Source organism: Lepidochelys olivacea, assembly GCF_965140295.1.
Source record: "Lepidochelys olivacea isolate rLepOli2 genome assembly, chromosome: 9".
Lineage (NCBI taxonomy): Eukaryota > Metazoa > Chordata > Testudines > Cheloniidae > Lepidochelys > Lepidochelys olivacea.
The window spans coordinates 61855094-61877316 of record NC_140419.1 but is presented as its reverse complement, the minus strand read 5'-3'; the positions used below and the strand labels follow the sequence as shown (position 1 = coordinate 61877316).

At 44.5% G+C, this 22223-nt stretch overlaps 1 protein-coding gene across 5 annotated transcripts in view; it reads right to left on the bottom strand.

The window, feature by feature from the left end:
• The window catches only part of ENOX2 (ecto-NOX disulfide-thiol exchanger 2), a 138260-nt gene that overhangs the window by 72031 nt on the left and 44006 nt on the right, over positions 1 to 22223 (bottom strand). For 3 of the 5 annotated variants that reach the window (XM_084639940.1, XM_084639938.1, XM_084639942.1), the window contains 2 exons: positions 13988 to 14131; positions 4320 to 4454 (listed from right to left, as the gene is read on the bottom strand). In XM_084639940.1, the coding sequence (XP_084496066.1) occupies positions 4320 to 4454; positions 13988 to 14131 (279 nt within the window). Of the gene's footprint in view, positions 1 to 4319; positions 4455 to 9283; positions 9410 to 13987; positions 14132 to 22223 lie in introns of those variants that run through there. The other 2 variants (XM_084639939.1, XM_084639941.1) reach the window with 2 other exon arrangements.

Below are 22223 nucleotides of genomic sequence, written 5' to 3'. Positions count from 1 at the left end.
ACAGTGAGAGAGGCACTCGTTCGGACTGGTGCTGAATCCAGATGTGCAATGGAAATCACAGATGCTTTGTGCATTCTTATAGGGGGTATGCACAGTTCCACACATGAGGGGGAATGAAATGGTATTTGAGGTTGTTGTGTGAGAGAGATTTTGGAAAACATACTGGTATTGTGCATCATGAGTAAGGCTAAGATTTTGTCACAGATATTATTAGTAAAAGTCATGGACAGGTCACAGGCAAAAAAGAAAAATTCATGGAAGCTGTGACCTGTCCCTAACTTTTACTAAAAATATCTCTGACAAAATGGGGATCTGCAGATCCCCACACTACTTCAAGCAGAGCAGCTGCAGGGACTAGGAGCTGCCTGTAGCACAGAGATGGGCAAACTACGGCCCGCGGGCCACATCCAGCCTGCGGAACCATCCTGCCTGGCCCCTGAGCTCCCAGCTGGGGAGGCTAGCCCCCAGCCCCTCCCCTGCTGTCCCCCCACCCCCGCAGCCTCAGCTCTCCGCGCCACCAGTGCTCTGGCCTGCCGCTCCTGCTGGTCAGCGCAGCAATGGGGTTGGCTCCAGCGGGGCTGCGAGCTCCTGCTGCTCTGAGCGGCATGGATAAGGGGCAGGAGGCCCGGGGAGCAGTCAGGGGATAGGGAGCAGGGGGCGGTTGGATAGGGGGTAGAGTTCCGGGGGGGGGGGCAGTTGGGGCAGGGGTGTGGATAGGGGTCAGGGCAGTCAGGGGAAAGGGGGTGGGGGGGAAGACTAGGGAGTGGAGTCCCAGGGGGCGGTTAGGGGCAGGGGTCCTGGGAGGGGGTGGTCAGGGGACAGGGAGGGTTGGATGGGTTGGGAGTTCTAAGGGGGGCAGTCAGGGGGCGGGAAGTAGGAGGGGGCGGAGAGGGGGAGGGGGACAGGCTGTTTGGGGAGGCACAGCCTTCCCTACCCAGCCCTCCATACAGTTTCGCAACCCTGATGTGGCCCTCAGGCCAAAAAGTTTGCCTACCCCTGCTGTAGCAGCTGGGGGCTGCGGGGTGCCCCTGCTGCCTGCAGCTCCCAGCATTCCCTGCTGCCCATGGGGGCCAGGAGCTTGGTGTTTCCCGCCACCCATGGGGGCCAGGAGCTTGGGTTCCTCCGCAGCAGCTCGGAGCTGCCCGCCACCCCTGGCGGCCGCAACAGCCGGGAGCTCAGGAGTTCCCGGCCATCTTCCACAGCCCAGAGTTCGGGGGTTCCCTGATCACCAGGAGGGAACAGGGGGTCCCCAGCTGCTGTCCGCCAGGAGCAGGGGTGGTCCCCCACTGCCCCCGGCGGTAGGGAGCTGGGGGGTTTCCCTGCCGCCCCCACAGCTTCTTGCCCCAGCGGGTGGCAGGGGACCCTGCAGCTCCCAGCCACGGCAGACTGAAGTCACGGATTCCGTGACTTCCATTACCTCCGTGACTAAATCACAGCCTTAATCACGAGTTCTGGAAACACTTTCATGAAGTGTACGAAGGCGTGTTCTGCATTTTATTCAGCCTAGCAATGTGCTGCCATTCACAGTTTATGAATCACTGAGATGACAATTTGCAAGTTTTTATTGTGTGTGATGACATTCATTAGAGTTGTGCCACTTTTTTCATTATGTATAATAAAACTTGATATTGTAGCCTTGTGTGCAAATCAAACGTTGTATTTTACGCAGGTATTTCCATGCTGTACCAACCAGTAATGCAGACCAGCTGCCGTCATGGCGTGGAGTGCAACGGCATAACCGAACTTGGTCCAAATCCAGTCAAAGTCCATGCTCTCCTTGGTTTTTCTCATATGTTTTGCATGTGTAGGCCACACCTGGACAGCAGTGGATGCACGTACAAAGTACATTTGTCCATTCCATGTGCTAGTATTTATCTGTCAGAGCAGAACTCAGGCTCTGACCCAACCCCTAGCAGGCTTCCTGCCTGAGTCAGACTAATTTCTGTCATGGACCGAAGAGGGGCTTAGCCTTGAACCGAAGTTCATGTGTGCTGTAAGAAAAGGAGTACAAGTGGCACCTTAGAGACTAGCCAATTTATTTGAGCATGAGCTTTCGTGAGCTACAGCTCACTAAGATGCCTCCATTAACCCCTGCCCTACTCTATCATTTAACCCGATACTATTTTCTCTACTCTGCCTTGTGTCTAATTGATTCCAAGATTGTTCATTGTCCAATTAACTCGTCAGCGAACCATTACTGGCCCAGTTCCAGAGCGTCAGTATGAAGCGAGCAAAGTGAACAGCTTTGTTGTGGCATGAAAGATGGTTGCTGGAGCCTTGGGCTCGCCACACACAACTCAGCCAACGCCTCTCACTCCTGACCTGCTCATGCCTGCTATTCTCTTCTGAGCCTTTATATTGGGCCCTGTGTGGTAAGTCTTCCAGAGCATGGGGAGTGGAGTTGAAATGTTATTAAAACACCCATCAAACTAAACTTAGCCCTGGTCTACACTAGGACTTTAGGTCGAATTTAGCAACGTTAAATCAATGTAAACCTGCACCCGTCCACACAATGAAGCCCTTTATTTCCACTTAAAGGGCTCTTAAAATCAATTTCCTTACTCCACCCCTGACAAGTGGATTAGTGCTTAAATCGGCCTTGCCGGGTCAAATTTGGGGTACCGTGGACGCAATTCGACGCTATTGGCCTCTGGGAGCTATCCCAGAGTGCTCCATTGTGACTGCTCTGGACAGCACTCTCAATTCAGATGCACGATTGTTTGCCGTTGCTCTGACGCAGGGAGGGGCGACTGACGACACGGCTTACAGGGTTGGCTTACAGGGAGTTTAAATCAACAAAGGGGGTGGCTTTACATCAAGGAGTATTTCAGGCAGGACTTCACCGAGCGTTCCAATAAGAAATGGTGCACCTCAGTTATTGTTCTTATTGGAACAAGGAGGTTAGTCTGGCCTCTGATTGATACACGGCTAGATTTACCTCGCTGCACCTTCTCTGTGAGTGACTGCAGTGTGACCTAGAGGAATGAGTCCCCTAGACAGGGGGCGGGGGGGGGGGGTTGCAAATGAGTACAAAACAAATCTGGTCTATTTCTTGTTTTGATACACTCCATCTATCTTTTACATCTTTGGCTGGCAGCAGACGGTGCAGAAGGACTGCATGCCACCCACATCTCATGGCTGCTTGGCAGAAGGTGGTACAATAGGACTGCTAGCCATCCTCATCTCTTGCCTGCCCAGCAGAAGATGATGCAATAGGACTGCTAGCAGTTCGTATCACCTGCCTGCTCACCATAAGATGGTTCAATAGGACTGACTGCAGGACTAAAGAGAATGACCTGACCAAGTCACTCCAAATTTAGTCCCTGCGCCCATGTCTGCCCAGGCGCTCCTGATCGACCTCACAGAGGTGACCAGGAGCACCTCAGACATGACCATGACGGCTACCAGTCCTATTGCACCATCTGCTGCCACAAGGCAATGGGTTGCTGCTGCCGTGCAGCAATGCAGTACCACGTCTGCCAGCACCCAGGAGACATACGGTGACAGTGAGCTGAGCGGGCTCCGTGCTTGCCGTGGTATGGCGTCTGCACAGGTAACTCAGGAAAAAAGGCACGAAACGATTGTCTGCCCTTGCTTTCACAGAGGGAGGGAGGGAGGGAATGGGGGCCTGACGATATGTACCCAGAACCACCGGTGACAATGTTTTTGCCCCATCAGGCATTGGGATCTCAACCCAGAATTCCAATGGGCAGCGGAGACTGCGGGAACTGTGGGATAGCTACCCACAGTGCAACGCTCCGGAAGTCGACTCTAGCCTCGGTACTGTGGAAGCACTCCGCTGAGTTAATGCACTTAATGCACTTAGAGCATTTTCTGTGGGGACACACACACTCGAATATATAAAACCGATTTCTAAAAAACGACTTCTATAAATTTGACCTAATTTCGTAGTGTAGACATACCCTTTCATTCATATTTTAAATCAGCACAGTTTAGACCAGGAGTCAGCAACCTCCGCTTCCCGCAGCTCCCATTGGCCGGGAACAGCGAACCGCAGCCACTGGGAGCTGCGGGGGGGGGGGGCATGCCTGTGGACAATCAATGTAAACAACATGTCTCACGGCCGGCCAGCAGATTATCGTGATGGGCTGTGTGCCGAAGGTTGCCAACCCCTGGTTTAGACTCTGGCCTCTAGATAAGTCACCTTGCACAGTCTGTGCATTTTAGGCATTCATCACCTTTGTGGGTTTTTGAGGTAGAAATAAATATCAGTTTAGGTAAACTCCTCTAAATATGTCCTCAGTGCTGACAGTAGTTAGCAAATTAATGACAGATATAGTATCAATTAAGTTACATACCAGGCAGCAGCGGCTGCCCTGACATTCCCATCGGTGCCATCCCTAGATTGTTCATCGCGGTGGCCCATGCAGTGAGGTCAGACATAGGCAAGCCCATTGGGGTGGAGTCTACATTCAGATTTCTAACACCATCTGCTAAAAGGAGAGGTTGATTAATTTTAGTGTTCGGGAACTTAGTGCTGCATCTGTTCCTCTACAGAGCAAGCATTACCCAACAAGGTTCTGTAGTATCTAAACCAGTGGCTCTCAACCTTTCCAGACTACTGTACTCATTTCAGGAGTCTGATTTGTCTTCCATATCCCCAAGTTTCACCTCACTTAAACACTACTTGGTTACAAAATCAGACACAAAAATACAAATGTGTCAGAGCACACAGTTACTGAAAAATTGCTAACTTTCTCATTTTTACCAATACAATTATTAAAATAAATCAATTGGAATATAAATATTTGTACTTACATTTCAGTGAATAGTATATAAAGTGGTATAAACAAGTCATTGTTTGTATAAAATTTTAGTTTGCACTGACTTTGCTAGTGCTTTTTACGTGCATGTTGTAAAACTAGGCATCTAGATGAGTTGATGTACCCCCTGGAAGACCTCTGCATACCCACAGAGCTACGTGTACAGCTGGTTGAGAACCACTGATCTGCACCAACAGTGACGCTGATCCCAGCCCCAACACTCTGCCACTTGGGAAAAGAGCTGCTGCCCTCATACACTGTAGAAGACCTTCCAAAGAAAAATAAGGTTGGTGTCATCCCCATGTGTTTCAGGTGTAGCTCCTCCATTGTTCTTGAGAGGAGCTCACAGAGCCCTTGTAGATGTGCTGTTTTGTGGGGGAAGCAACCTTTTTATCTTCTGACAGAAGCACAGAAACCGGGGCACAGATCCTCAGGGGCTGTAAACTCACATAGCTCAACTGAGATCAAGGTCAATATACAACAGCTGCGGCTCTGGCCCCTTCCCATTTGGAAACATTTATTTCATATTAGCAGAAAAAATTAACCACTTTCAGTGTTCAGAGTAGCAGCCGTGTTAGTCTGTATTCGCAAAAAGAAAAGGAGTACTTGTGACACCTTAGAGACTGACAGATTTATTTGAGCATAAGTTTTCGTGAGCCACAGCTCACTTCATTGGATGCATTCAGTGAAAAACCCAGTGGGGAGATTTATATACATAGAGAACATGAAACAATAGGTGTTACCATACACACTGTAATGAGAGTGATCACTTAAGATGAGCTAATACCAGCAGGAGAGCGCGGGGCGGGGGGGGTGACCTTTTGTAGTGATAATCAAGGTGGGCCATTTCCAGCAGTTGACAAGAACGTCTGAGGAACCGTGGGAGGTGGTGGGGGAAAATAAACATGGCGAAATAGTTTTATTTTGTGTTATGACCCATCCACTCCCAGTCTCTATTCAAGCCTAAATTAATTGTATCCAGTTTGCAAATTAATTCCAATTCAGCAGTCTCTTGTTGGAGTCTGTTTTTGAATTTTTTTGTTGAAGAATTGCAACTTTTAGGTCTGTAATCGAGTGACCAGAGAGATTTAAGTGTTCTCCGACTGGTTTTTGAACGTTATAATTCTTGACGTCTGATTCGTGTCCATTTATTCTTTTACACAGAGACTGTCCAGTTTGGCCAATGTATATGGCAGAGGGACATTGCTGGCACGTGATGGCATATATCACATTGGTAGATGTGCAGGTGAACGAGCCTCTGATAGTGTGGCTGATGTGATTAGGCCCTATGATGGTGTCCCCTGAATAGATATGTGGACACAGTTGGCAACGGGCTTTGTTGCAAGGATAGGTTCTTGGGTTAGTGGTTCTGTTGTGTGGTGTGTGGTTGCTGGTGAGTATTTGCTTCAGGTTGGGGGGCTGTCTGTAAGCAAGGACTGGCCTGTCTCCCAAGATCTGTGAGAGTGATGAGTCATCCCTCAGGATAGGTTGTAGATCCTTGATGATGCGTTGGAGAGGTTTTAGTTGGGGGCTGAAGGTGATGGCTAGTGGCGTTCTGTTATTTTCTTTGTTGGGCCTGTCCTGTAGTAGGTGACTTCTGGCTGGCTCTGTCAATCTGTTTCTTCACTTCAGCAGCTGGGGACTGTAGTTGTAAGAATGCTTGATAGAGATCTTGTAGGTGTTTGTCTCTGACAGAGGGGTTGGAGCAAATGCGGTTGTATCATACAGCTTGGCTTTAGACAATGGATCGTGTGGTGTGGTCTGGGTGAAAGCTGGAGGCATGTAGGTAGGCATAGTGGTCAGCAGGTTTCCGGTATAGGGTGGTGTTTATGTGACCATCGCTTATTAGCACCATAGTGTCCAGGAAGTGGATCTCTTGTGTGGACTGGTCCAAGCTGAGGTTGATGGTGGGATGGAAATTGTTGAAATCATGGTGGAATTCCTCAAGGGCTTCTTTTCCATGGGTCCAGATGATGAACATGTCATCAATGTAGCGCAAGTAGAGTAGGGGCACGAGGGGACGAGAGCTGAGGAAGCGTTGTTCTAAGTCAGCTATAAAAATGTTGGCATACTGTGGGGCCATGCGGGTACCCATAGCAGAGCCGCTGATTTGAAGGTATACATTGTCATGGGTGAGGACAAAGTCACAAAGTTCAGCCACCAGGTTTGCCGTGACATTATCGGGGATATTGTTCCTGATGGCTTGTAGTCCATCTTTGTGTGGAATGTTGGTGTAGAGGGCTTCTACATCCATAGTGGCCAGGATGGTGTTTTCAGGAAGATCACTGATGGATTGTAGTTTCCTCAGGAAGTCAGTGGTGTCTCAAAGATAGCTGGGAAAGCTGGTAGCGTAGAGCCTGAGGAGGGAGTCTACATAGCCACACATCTGGGGACAATGTATACCTTCAAATCAGCGGCACTGCTATGGGTACCCACATGAACCCACAGTATGCCAATATTTTTATGGCTGACTTAGAACAACGCTTCCTTAGCTCTCGTCCCCTCGTGCCCCTACTCTACTTGTGCTACGTTGATGACATGTTCATCATCTGAACCCATGGAAAAGAAGCCCTTGAGGAATTCCACCATGATTTCAACAATTTCCATCCCACCATCAACCTCAGCCTGGACCAGTCCACACAAGAGATCCACTTCCTGGACACTATGGTGCTAATAAGCGATGGTCACATAAACACCACCCTGTACCGGAAACCTACTGACCGCTATGCCTACCTACATGCTTCCAGCTTTCACCCAGACCACACCACACGATCCATTGTCTCAGCCAAGCTCTACGATACAACCGCATTTGCTCCAACCCCTCTGTCAGAGACAAACACCTACAAGATCTCTATCAAGCATTCTTACAACTACAATCCCCAGCTGCTGAAGTGAAGAAACAGATTGACAGAGCCAGCCAGAAGTCACCTACAGGACAGGCCCAACAGGACAGGCCCAACAAAGAAAATAACAGAATGCCACTAGCCGTCACCTTCAGCCCCCAACTAAAACCTCTCCAACACATCATCAAGGATCTACAACCTATCCTGAGGGATGACCCATCACTCTCACAGATCTTGGGAGACAGGCCAGTCCTTGCTTACAGACAGCCCCCCAACCTGAAGCAAATACTCACCAGCAACCACACACCACACAACAGAACCACTAACCCAAGAACCTATCCTTGCAACAAAGCCCGTTGCCAACTGTGTCCACATATCTATTCAGGGGACACCATCATAGGGCCTAATCACATCAGCCACACTATCAGAGGCTCGTTCACCTGCACATCTACCATGTGATATATGCCATCATGTGCCAGCAATGCCCCTCTGCCATGTACATTGGCCAAACTGGACAGTCTCTATGTAAAAGAATAAATGGACACGAATCAGACATCAAGAATTATAACGTTCAAAAACCAGTCGGAGAACACTTCAATCTCTCTGGTCACTCGATTACAGACCTAAAAGTTGCAATTCTTCAACAAAAAAACTTCAAAAACAGACTCCAACGAAAGGCTGCTGAATTGGAATTAATTTGCAAACTGGATACAATTAATTTAGGCTTGAATAGAGACTGGGAGTAGATGGGTCATTACACAAAATAAAACTATTTCGCCATGTTTATTTTCCCCCACCACCTCCCACGGTTCCTCAGACGTTCTTGTCAACTGCTGGAAATGGCCCACCTTGATTATCACTACAAAAGGTTCCTCCCCCCCCTCCCCCCCGCCGCTGGTAAAGCTCATCTTAAGTGATCACTCTCATTACAGTGTGTATGGTAACACCTATTGTTTCATGTTCTCTATGTACATAAATCTCCCCACTGTATTTTCCACTGAATGCATCCGATGAAGTGAGCTGTAGCTCACAAAAGCTTATGTTCAAATAAATTTGTTAGTCTCTAAGGTGCCACAAGTACTCCTTTTCTTTTTTCACTTTCAGTGTATTTCCCTTCACACTGGAAGTTATGTATATTTTTAACAGTGAGGATAATTAACCACTGGAACAATTTACCAAGGGTTGTGGTAGACTCTACATCACTGACCGTTTTTAAATCAGGATTGGGTGTTTTTCTAAAAGATCTGCTCTAAGAATTATTTTGGGAAAGTTCTATGGTTTGTGTTATACAGGAGGCCAGACTACATGATCACAATGGTCCCTTCCAGCCTTGGAACCTATGAATCTGTGAACTTGCTCAAATGTTCTGAAGACAAAAGGAAGGGCAGTAACTGGGGAGTAGAGGGCATTGGGGATAGGTTTCTCCAGTCAAGGGATTCAAGACCAAAAGGAATAGGAATCAGATAAGAGAGATCAGTTAAAGGAGAAAGAGGGAGGACCGAAGATAGGGGCGGATGGGGCTTAGGGGTTAGAGGGACATAGTAACAGACCTCAGCGAAGAGACTAAAGAGAATAGAGAGCGCAGAACTACACAGAAGAGGGCAGTTTATTCCTCTATCCCACATCTTGTACAGCATAATGCTGAAAAGGCCTTACTCTTAATTGCACAGTGATCCTCTTTATGACCATGCACAATCCATGCTGAGGGCAGTCATTTCCCATTGTTCATAAAGATTCCATGTGCCAGCAAGTAAATCAGCATCATTAGACACAGAGCCCACATCACTAAGCTAGGGAAGCTTTCTAGGCCAAAGTCATTAAATTATAGCACCTATATTAATAGAAAAAAGATTAATGTGGTGACAAAGCATCACATTTCATGTCAAAGAGATACACGTATGGAGTCTGCTATATGCAATGTTCTGTTGTTCATGTTTACAATATTCCATCCACTAACTTTACAAGTACAGGGCCTTCTCCAAATGTACGAGGTCTTCAGCACACATCTGAACTTTATGCTCTTCTGAAAAAGTGATGGAGAAGATAGGAGATTAGTACAGCACTGGGACTCTTCTGAATTTGAATTGCCCCAAGGGTGTGGGACACTTCCCAAGATCATTGCTGTTGCAGAGCCCTTGGGCACTGGCGCACCTCGGTCCCTCCTATTCTCTACCTGTGGCACATAACAGTCTAGTCTCCTGTGGGCTGTGATACTTTGGTCTCATTTCAGTTGTTGGGTTCAGCATATGAGTGGCTGGGTGGTGCTCGTCGCCTGTTATATACAGGAGGTCAGACTACATGATCTGGTAGGGTCCCTTCTGGCCTTAAACTCTATGACTCAAGCCATTCAAATGATTTCTTAAAGCTTTCATCCAGAAATAACACAGCTTCCAAACTTAGTATTTGGTTAACAAAGAAAGGACAGGGGGAGGCTGACAGTACTACTAGGCAAATTAAGGTCATTCTAGTGACCTAAATTGTGAATGCTTTGAAATGTTTTGGGTTTGTTTTCTATACTGGAACCTTTACTTTGAATGTTCTGGTTTTTAATATTAGGTCACTGCTGACAAAACTCTGACAGACATGTAATTGGTATCTAATAATCTAACAATACTGAAATGTTATAATTTTATGAACAGTGTGTGTGACCTAGCTACTGAAGTGAAGTTATTGTATATTGGGTTATAAGACCTCCTTATACAAATGTGTTGTTCAAGCTTAATAGGGGGCGATGAGTAAAACAAGCAGGAAAGGAACACAATAGATCAAGACAAGCAACCTCCCAACACATACTTGGCCGAGGGCAATTACAAAAGACAGTGGGGGAACCTATTAGCTTCAGGCATCTGATATCCTGGCTCCAGGTTGAAGTGACACAGTTGTTCTGCTAATGCTAGGAATGAAGAATCAAAAGAACCTTTAAAAAGCCCTTCTCAGGAGAGGAAGGGGAGGGGAGTGTCCATTGTTGGGTGGACAGGGTAAACACAGAGAGAGGCCTAGGAGAGGTATTTAAAGTAGTTGGCATTCGTATAAACTGGATTATGGTTTTTAAGATCTATTTTTCCTTAAATGTTTTTGTTCTAAATAAATAATACTTTGCTTTATGAAGACTGTTTGATTACTGGATACCACTGTCACAGCTGCTGGGGGAAAGGAACCGAAGGTACTGAACCCAAAGCAGGCCTGCTCAGGTAATCACAGTTGATCTCAGAGGGCAGAAGAGTGGCAGAATCACGATTCCACCCCGAGAGAGGTGACAGCTAAAGGCCTGAGAGGGAGTACACACAAAGAGACCAAGAGGGCTCAGCAATGCAGTTAGCCCGGGAACTGTGACATAAATGATGTTTTCTTATGGGTTTTTTTTTTATGTGATATGTTCTTTCAACTTGAACTCCAGGTTAACAAAGTTTTGCCAGGGAATTTCTTTAATCTTTAAAAAAAAAAACAGTTATGTATTATGCAGTTTTGTAGCTGGTAAATTACATTATCAGATGTTGTGAATTGGGTGCTATCACCCCCAAGCCCTCTACACTCTGCTGTGAACTTGATTCCATTGGTGTAGTGATGCCACAGAGAGGATTGTGTTCGTGCATTTCTTTTATTTGTCTTTTTTTTGTTGTTGTTTCTACGGTTTTGTAAGCAAATTATATGCATGAACTTGGTAAATACAATTATATGGCTATCCTGCCATTACTTGAGAGGAAAATCTCATTATATTATGTTATCCTAAATGCAACAGTAACCACTGATTCAAAGTCTTTCCATGCTATAGTTATTATTTTCTATTATGAACATACTATTAACAGTGGACACTGAATCACTTAAAAACACTACCATTGGTAAGAATGCAATGACTGCACAATAATTTCAAAATACAGGTTCCCTACACATTTGACTGATGCCTACATGATTCTCCTTAAACTTAACAATTAAACAATATTTTATTTCATAGACATGTCAGTAGTATGATTCTGACATACTACAAAATTTCAAATCTTTCCTCTCCTACAGGAATAGGCCTGTGTAGTAAAACTTATTCTTTAATGTGCTTTGTTGAATACACTAGCAATGTGCATCGTTTTTCACTGAAATTTTCTAAACTCCTTGTACATATTTGTTTAAAATGTCACATTGACTACCCTGTTATTATAGTTCTTCTCTCATTGATACAATTACCAATAGATTTCCTATTTTATTTTCCAGATATAAAGTTATTTCACATAAAAGAAACAGAAGACAAACATTCACTTTTATTATTTATTTTATAGTTGTCAAACAACTCTCTTATTTCCTTATCCGTCTATTGGCACAGGAAAATTCATGCAGAAGTGGATTCATTTACCTTCATCTATACACAAGGAACGTCTTTACATTCCTACCTACCTAACAGCAGCAGCGGCTATTTCTTAGGATCTGTGGAATGAGGAGTCATCCCTGAACTGGAGCCTGAGCAAGCCACATGCAGGGAGAGTCATTCCTACACTAGGCTCCAGCCAATCCACAAGCCAGGAGCTAGTCTGGGGATACTCAGACCAGGTATATAAACCTCACAGGCGAAACAGCAGCTCAGTCGCTCAGCATCACCTCATGGCTTGCAACTCTCCTCTGCCTGACAGTGGTGACAGATTCCACAGGCCTCAGCCTGCTCCAGCCCTGCTCTTGCTCCAGTGTTGTCCCCAGTCCTGCTCCAGCCCTGATCTGGCTCCAGCCTAGCTCCCAGCCCTACTCTTGCCTTCTTCCAACCTTGCTCCTGACTCCCAATTCTGGCTCAGAGCCTAAGGCCCGACTGCCACTGCTCTGACCACTAGGCCTGAGCAGTCTTACCTCAGTTTCTGACAGGTTTCAATTAATGGTCAATATGAAGTCAAAGGAGAATTTTCCATAAGAATTTAGTTTTCCCAATTATGTTTTTTTTCCATTTTTCATGGCTTTTCACTTCTCATAGAAAATAGTAAAGTTTCATTATTAACCTGTCATCAGTAAAAACTGGTATACAAATTAAATAAGTATCTTGCATTTATTTCTATTCACCATCTATTTTACTGTCATAGAAAACTAGAGAAATGTGCTTTCTAAAACTTTTTTCAACGTTAGTTAAGTTTGATATTGGACTTTTTTTCCCCTTCAAACTATACAAATCTAGGAAATAAAAAGAAAGTTTACTTTCACACTTTCATTTCTAAAAATAAACCATTACTGATATTCTGTATATTCCCTGTTAAGATCTAAAAATCACATTACCACAATTCAATTAATAACCTGCTATGGAGCCTGAACTCCATCCACAGCTACTTGCAAGAACGTTGCATGATTTAGAAAACTAGAGTGGAAATCAATGCAAATTTAGCAAAGATAATATAGATATGGGTGGAATGAAAAAGAGAATAATATCTGGAAAAAGAAATAGTAAGAAACCTAACAGACATTAGCTAGTAAATTGACCTTGTAGTTTAAAGCTTTTTGAATTGGCGACCCTCTGTCTTCCTCATAACATGGGCTGTCTCTTTCCATTCTTCCTGGCTGAATAGGAATATTACCTTCCCTGTGGTTGCAAGCCTACAAGAAAAGGATCACTGCATGTGGGATTCAGTGTGGGTACTCTGCAGATAGTGATACATGCAATCTGAGCAGCACATGGCAGGCTTCCAGAGCTGAGAAAAGACCCACTATTTCCAACTCACAATTTTACTGTGAGTCTCATAATATTCGGTGTTTTGTTAAAACCCCAGGCCCTGGAATCATGAGATTACACAATAATCTCAGCTTTCTTTTTTTTTTTTTTTAAAGTTTCTAGCCCTCATTGTTGCAGAGAAAAGCTTGAAAATCTGAATTCTGAAGGCTCAAAGACCAGAAAGCAAATGAAAAGCACTCAACATTTATTGTTTTTTAATATCTCATGATTTTAGCCAGTCTCATAATTCTGGGGGGCCTGAGTCATGATTTTTGAGTCACAATTTCAAAACTGTTAACACCATGCAGGGTGTTGGAGTCTGGCACATCCACTTCGCCAGATGAAGACACACTCATATCTATATATAAATGGCAACTATCCTCAATATACAGAAGTGAAGGGAATACACAGGAAGCCACGTCCATGTATATTTTTCACACCAATCTGATCCAAAACAGAAATGAACACCCACTGCTGGCTAATCCAGCCTTGAGCACGTACCAAGCTGTAATTCCAGTTATTTCTAGCTATCCAGTGACAAGTGACAGAAACAGATCTCCCAGTAACTCTGAATTACTGACACAGCAGGGATTAAAGCTACTTTGCTTTGCCATTTTAAGCAGAAGCCTCGGTCATTTCCCTCAGCTACTCTTCCCCAGCTAAACACATAGTGTTTCTGTCTGGCTCACTTGCAGGAATGTTTGTTCTCTTTCTCTTCTTGCTTGATTCCCCTCCATTCTCAACTGCACTTTCAGAAACCAGAGGGCCAGTGGTGTTGGTAAACTGCAGAGGTCCGTTGTTAGTGGCAGGATCAAAAGGCAGCTGGTTTAATCCTGTAAAAGAGAAATAATTCGTTAGGCAAATATTTTCAGATTTTCATGATCTTCATACAGTATCACAGAAATTAGAGAAGAAAAGACACATCAGATACCATATACCGCATGCCCTGAGGGACTAGTGCAGGATTCTTTCCCTCACTCTGTTCTCCAGGGATTTGTCTGATAGCTGTCACTGCAAGCCAGGGTTGAATGAGCTCTCCCTCCCTGCTCTAGGGTGACCAGACAGCGAGTGTGAAAAATCAGGACAGGGGGTAGGCGGTAATAGGAGCTTATATAAGAAAAAGACCCAAAAATAGGGACATCTGGTCACCCTACCCTGCCCTGTTGATGAACTGGGGGAACAGATATAAGGAACTGACTATATTTGCATAGACACACTTACTTTACTCAGTTCAGAAGCTCCCCTGCTACTTACTGGCATGACCCCATTTTAATTCATTATTTCTTCCCATGACCCCAGACAGCATGGAGGATGCTATTTTGCTCTATAAAATGGTATCCTCTGCACAGTATGATCTCATACACATGGTGTGTGATGTCCTGCTGTGTAGAGGACACCATCATGTATCGCCAAATGATGTCCTCCATGAATCCTGACTTGCACACATGCACGGAGCAAAATGGCATACTCCACACATTTGGGATCACTGCACCACCTCTGCTGATGGTGTGACCCCACTTGAGGTTGTGACCCACGGTTTGGGAAATGCTGGCCTAGGTGATCAGCAGAGATCTGCTTTGACAAAGTGATCAATTTAGGCTGTTTTGGGTTAAAATTCACGTTAGTCTTGAACTCTATTTAAAGTGTTCTAGACGCCGTTTGACCCTCCCCATCCAGTGTTTAAGGACATATCTGATCAGACCAGACTCAATTTAGAGTCCTCATTTCTGTTCAGTGATCATGAGAGCTGAAATCACAGATGAGCGATCTAGGGGCTGAACCTTACACTTGATGTGTGGACAGTACTGCAGTGACAGTACACAGCATACAGAACCAGTTGGGTTCCTCACTAGCAGTGAACCTCTAAGAACTGGGCTAAAGGATGGAATCTCAGAACACAGCATTGCATCAAGAGGCAAGGACATCAGCAAACAGCAAGCAGCGGCTGTGAGAGCAGTGTGAGCAGCAGCAAATGAGGCAGCGACAGAGACAACAGTGGTGAGACGGGGCGGCAGCAGAGCCACAGAACCATTTGGCAAGTGGTTCTCAAAAGACAATGGATGCCAGATTCTCCGTACTGGACTCCATCAACCTGGAGGTATCCAAGGACATCAGTGCTGCTCCCTCTGGGCACAGAACCACTTTGGTAAATAGCTCTCCAGAGAAGACAGTGCCAGGACCTCAATACTAGATTCTCTCAACCTAGAGACACTTGAAGACCATAAACACTTTGGCAAGTGGCTCAGAGTCAAGGGCTTTCACTCCCCCTTGTGTACCTGTGGAACCTTCCATGAGCAGGGAGGCAAGGAAAGGAGAGTGGCCCCAATGGCTAGGACTCACCAGATGGTTCTGGAAGCTTGTCCAACAAGTTGGACTATGCAGAGGCCTCTCAACTGAAATTCCACTACATGAAGCAACACTAGTCTCAGTTTGAGAGCTTTGTAAGCGGTACTCAGTAATGCACTTATCACACAGCTAAACAACAAGAGTCTAAGGGGCAATGTGATACAGCAGAGCAAAAACTGCTAGGAACAGCATGAGACTGTTCACAATGGAGTTCATCATGGAACACAGTGGAGTTTATCTTCCCTCACCGCTTTCTGCTATGCTGTATTCCAACTTCTTCATTTACAAGTGTTTACATGTGACTGGAATCTTGGCAAGGATTCCAAGCTAAACCATGCATGGTCTGAACAGGTGGCCGGCTACTATTTCAGCCCCTATTGCATAGAACGAGTGTTTGATTTCAACACACACTTAAAAAGCCTATAAGGTTGAGCTCTGATATTCCTATTGTGAGCGTTAAATATCACCACATAAATGTCTGAAACCTCATTATAAATACCTGAGCTTTGACAGGTCATGAAGTTCACAAGCAATAATATGTTATATATAAATGCAAATGATTTACAAACTCTGGGCTAAAGGAAGCAGGGCCATTTCCTTGTGCAGAAGAGGGATGATCTTTGGTTTAGTGCACAAAAACTACAGCTAACTAAGAAAATAACTATGCAGTAGCATTCAGAAGCTCCAGTCAGGATTGGGACCCCACTGTCCTAGATGCTGTACAACACAGAGGAAGACAGAGTTCCCACCCTGCACAACAATTTTTCACCTATGAAATATGGTGACCAAATGCAAAAAACAAACATTTTCCAGTGTCTGTGTGAAAATGGCAAATGGAGCTTGCAATGAGACAGAACACTTTACTTCAAAACAACGCAACCTCTCTGCCTCTAATGATGGGCTGGAATTCTTTTCAGAAGTCTGCTTTCCTCATGGCACCTGCACTAAAAACTCCCAGCACTGCTCTAACATGGGGCAGCTCCAATTTAACATTGGTGGGAGCTTTTGTACAGAATATCCTCCCATGTTTGCACCAGGAATGATGGTTTCTTCCTAAAAGTGGGTGGGGAACAAGGCCCTGCCCCTCTGTGGCCTTGACCCTGCCCTTCCTATCCCGCCCAAGGCCAAGCCGGAGCCAAGGAGCCTGGGCCCCTCCCCCTGCCTAGAATGGGCGGGGCTCCCCAAGAGCAGCCCCCAGCCTGTGTCCTGTGTCCCCCACTCAGGGCAGATGAAGGGTCGGCGGCTCCCCACAGCTGCCCACATGACTCTTATCCTGGCTCCAGTTTGGCCTGGGGATGGGGTATTGGGGACCAAAGCGCTGCAGCCAGGCCATGGTAACAGCCATCCAGGCAGCTGTTGAGTGGGAGGTCTGGGGGGTGGGGACACAGACCAGGGGCTGCTCTCAGGCCCCTCCACCCCAGGCATGTGGACAGTCCACAGCTCCCCACAGCTGCCCAGGTTCCCCAGGCCGGGCTCCAGCTTCCAACCTGGCCGGGGCCAGGCCTCAGGGGTAAGAGGAAGGGAAGGGCCAGTGGTGAAAAATGGATTGGCCAGGCCCGGCCTGTCCACTTTCAATAGTGGGAGAACCATGGCCTCTTGCCCCCCTTTCTCCCAGTATTGACGCCGCTGGTTTGGATCACCATCTAGATAATGTGCACCAGGCAGTGATGGAGAATCCACCACAACCCAATCCAACTAACCCTATTTCAACGGTTAATTACCCACACTTGAAAATTTGTTGTTTTATTTCCATGTAGAATGTGTCTAGTTGTAACATTTCCAGCCTTTGTCTGCTGTACTGAAGAGCTCATTCTCAAATATTTGTTCCCCATGTAGGTACTTATAAACTGATGGTCACCTCTTAATTTTTTCTTTGTTAAGCTAAATAGGTTGAGTTCCTTGAGTCTATCACTAGAAGTCATGTTTTCCAATCCTTTAATCATTCTCGTGGCTCTTCTCTGAACCCTCTGCAATTTGTCAACTTTCTGTAGACACTAGAACTGGATACAGTCTTCCAACAGTGGTCACACCAATGCCAAATACAGAGATATTTACTCTATCTACTCCTGTTTGTGCATCCTATGATTGCATTAGCCCTATTGGCCAGAATGTCTCACTGGGAACTCAAGTTCGGCTGATTATCCACTGACCTCCCAAGTCTTTTTCAGAGCCACCATTTCCCAGCATAGAGTCCCCCATTCTGTACGCATTTCGTCCTGGACCCCCACTCAGGGCAGATGACACACTTTGCCGAGATGTGTGCTTCTCCCAGGCAGTGGAGGCACCATTGATGCTTGTCACCAGTGGAAAAGGAATGAGGGCAGGAGACAAAGCTCTTGAAGCCAAGGATCCTGAGCAGTGATGAGGGATCGAGTCCCCCGACTGGGGAGAGGTCTTACTAAACTACAGACTATGCTACAACTATAATCACTATATCAACTATATTAACTATCCCAAATAAGCTATACAGCATAAGCTAAGTCTAATTATTTACAATAAAGGTAACTCTCTTCTCTGGATAAGAGTGAAGGGCCAACAGGGGCTCAGACTCAGGCCATGCGGCAATATGAGGGAACTGGAGTGGCGTCGACCCACACTGGCCCTTATACCATCAGTCAGGCGCACAAGGAGACGTACTGTGCATGTGTGGGTCAACAGACGCTACTGGGAAAGAAACTTCTGAATTCGGGTGCTTGGCACACATGCACACTAACATGTGGAATACACATGGGGAGCATAGCTCAAAGAAGGACGTTGATCATGGTGTAGCAGACAGAGCCTGGCGCAAGATTTAAGGCCTGAATCAGATGTGGTGAACCAAAATCAGGCCATGTATTCAAGCAGACGCTTGTAAGTTCACTCTCCAGTACATGAACTTGGCAACGCTGTTGCTAATGTACCAGGCACTAGATATTTATGTAAATATATTCCAGCTAGTACAGATACATCCCAATTTAGTACCAAAGAAAATAGTTTAACAAAATAATGAATTGGGGTTTTTTTGTCCAAGATATCAGGAACAAGGAGAGGAAACAAACAGATGTTATGAAATACGTAAGGTAAGTTGTGTATTCTAGTTGTTTGCCTTAGCCTATAAATGGCGGGGTACTTCGCCATAACCCTTGATTCAGCCACTGAGACAGCAGAAATTCCAGCTGCTGATTGAGCTGTTCTTTGCCATGGGGCTCTTGTGTTAGCATACCTGTAACCACGGAGCCAGCTATCACAGAGCTAGGGTGTTAGCAATAAACCTGGCCGAGTGCCTTTGTCACTAAACAATGCCTGTGGTCTTTCTTTCTAAGTAATATCAAAGTCTGTTGAACAAGCAGGCTGCCTTATCTGCTGCTAATAATAAGCAAAAACAGAAGCACTGAGCAGCCTGAACAGAGTTACTAAGGCAACAACATTCCAGCCATCAGCACTCAACTACACTAGGCAGCATTATCAATGTCTGCTATACCAGCTATCTGCATGCGCACACACATGCAAGCCAAGTGACAACACATGGAAATTGCATCTCGCTGTTGACTGCTACAGCTTCTTTGGCTGCTGTTGGAGGACTGTCTTTTTCATTCAGCTGGGTACACTAAAAGTTTTGAAACTGCATGGGAACAGGTCTGGCTTCAGAGATGATCTTTCTTTTTTAAGCATTTTAATGTTGAAAGCCTTGAAAGCACCCTGAGTCAATACAGATGAAACTCTTGTAATCTGTGAATTACGTTTAAAATGTTGCATTATGACATGAATATTGATGCATTAACAACAACATTTTCGAGGCTGTGTATAAAAAAATTACCACAAATATGAACTTGGTTAGTATTGAAGCTCTAAATAACTTTTTGGTGTTAACAATGAAATAATTTTGTTTTGTAATGACAAAGAATTTTATTCCATGTTGAATTTATAAAAGACAAGTTATTAACTTTATAGCAGCACATGACAGAATTCCAGTTCTCTTTATTTAGTTACAGGGAAATAGCAATCTTTAAAACAGTTTATTGTGAAAAATCTTAATCTAAAGCCGCCCACTCAGGTTGTTAAAAGAAAAACACTAAACAAAAATGGTATTAAAATCATATTTCCCAACTATCACATTACTCATTTTGTTTGTATTTATATCCCTTTCTCCTTCAATCCTTTGTCTATTTCCACTGTAAACTCTTCCAGGCAGGGGCTTACTCAAGGTTTGTACAGTGCTTAGCACGATGGGGGTCTCAGTCTCAGGGTTTGTCTACCCCTGAAATGCTACACTGGCACAGCTACAGCTGCGTTGCTGTAGCACATCAGTGTGGACACTACCTTTGTCAATGGGAGGGGTTCTCCTGTCAGCATAGGTAATCTACCAACCCAAAAGAAAAAAAAAAAAACTTTTGTAGTGATCATCAGGATGGCCCATTTTCAACAGCTGGATGGCCCAGTTTCAAAGATGTTTTTTCTCCTGCTGATAATAGCCCACTTTAATTGATTAGTCTCATTATAGCGGGTATGGCAACACCCATTTTTTCATGTTCTCTGTGTGTATATATATATATCTTGCTATTGTAACTTCCACTGCATGCATCTGATGAAGTGGGTTTTAGCCCGCGAAAGCTTATGCCCAAATAAATCTGTTAATCTCTAAAGTGCCACAAGGACTCCTCATTCTTTTTGCTGATACAGACTAACACGGCTAACACTCTGAAAGTAGTGAGGCAGTGGCAATCAGAAACTTCAATCCCATATAGGAACTGGCAGCCATTCTGAGTACGGGGAAACTCTATTGAAGCCACAGATTCTACTGGACCATTAGTCTGATGACCTGTATAGCACAGACCATAGAATTTCCCCAGAATAATTCCTAGAGCAGATCCTTCTGAACAACCATCCAATCATAGAAAGTGGAATAGAGAAAGTAGCAAATCTGCACCATTTCATGACATAGGGACTACGGGACGGGAGGAGAATCTGTCCATCTATCAGCAGGATTCCAGCAATAGTGGTTGAGAACTACTGATTTAGCTCATTGTTAAAGCACCAGCTGCACTGCTTCTTAAAGGTTTATTTAAACAAGTTTGGTTCTCACTGATTAGCATGACCCTAGAACAACAAGGAATTGTAGCTCTTTACTGGAAATGAGATGTTTTAAACCTAAAAGCTCTGGAGTTTTGGTTTTGTTGGTTATTTAACGCATCTCCTGAAATGATGACTATAGTAAGTGTCTGCTACATTCTTCAAGGCACTGCATGGCCAAGAAAAAGTTCTTTTGGTAAGTTATATAGTAACCATAGTGTGAGAACTCAAGTCAGTCTTATTTGTATTATTCAGTAAAGTAAGAAATGATCCTATTTCTACGAAAAACACTTTGCATATTTTGTATTATGCTCTGCATCTTCCTATTTATTTTTTGTTTTGTAAAATCCCAGTAGAAAATATACTGCTTTGATATAGTCACGACTACAGAAAACACAGAAGCCTTTCTTTCAGGGATGTGCACCTGGCTCTTCTGGATAAAAATTATTCAATAAGACATTGAAACCATAAGGCAAGCAGATCTCCAACAGTTACTTAGGCCTAGTCTCCATTGGAAAGGCTTTGCTGGTATAGCTAAACCAATGGTTCTCAACCAGAGGTACACGTACCCCTGGGGGTACGCAGAGGTCTTCTGGGGGTATATCAAATCATCTAAATATTTGCCTAGTTTTACAAAAGACTACAGAAAAAGCATGAGCTAAGTCAGTACAAACTAAAATTTCATACAATTACTTGTTTATACTGCTCTATATACTATACACTGAAATGTAAGTACAATACTTATATTCCAATTGATTTATTTTATAATTATATGGTAAAAATGAGAATAAGCAATTTTTCAGTAATAGCGTGCTATGACACTTTTGTATATTTATGTCTTGTTTTGTAAGCAAGTAGATTTTAAGTAAGGTGAAACCTGGGCGTACGCAAGACAAATCAGACTCCTGAAAGGGGTAGAGTAGTCTGGAAAGGTTGAGAACCACTGAGCTAAACCACCAAATACCCGCTAGTGGAGATGTTATTTATACTAGCGAAAAGGTCTTTTGCTGGTATAACTTACACCAATTCCCCAAACAAAATAAGCTATACTAGAAAAAGTACTTTTCTTGCTAATATAACAGCAACTATGCTAGAGCTTTTGTGGACATAATTATGTCTGTTAGGGGTGTGATTTTTTTTCCACTCCTAACAGACATAGCTATGCTGGCAAAAGTTTTAAGTGTCTTTAATGAAACAAGCTAACCAAGGCAAAAAAGAAACCGAAGCTTTTGCTGTAAATTTCAATCAGCTGGATGCCCAGAAACTGTATACAAGTCTATTGTTCTAACTGAACACAATTCAATTCACCAGCTGCTGGACTAGAGAGCTGATTTACTGTATTGCTCTGTAACAGTAATCTTGAAACACTGACTCAGATCCCTACACTTCATCTCCCCGATATCCACTTAGCAGAGAGAGAAAAATCAATGCACATATTCAAGTCTAAATACCATCTGACTGTCACTCAGTGAAAACAGAAATGGGTCCTATTCTTCACTTCTTTTACTCTTATTAACGTCATTTATTTGA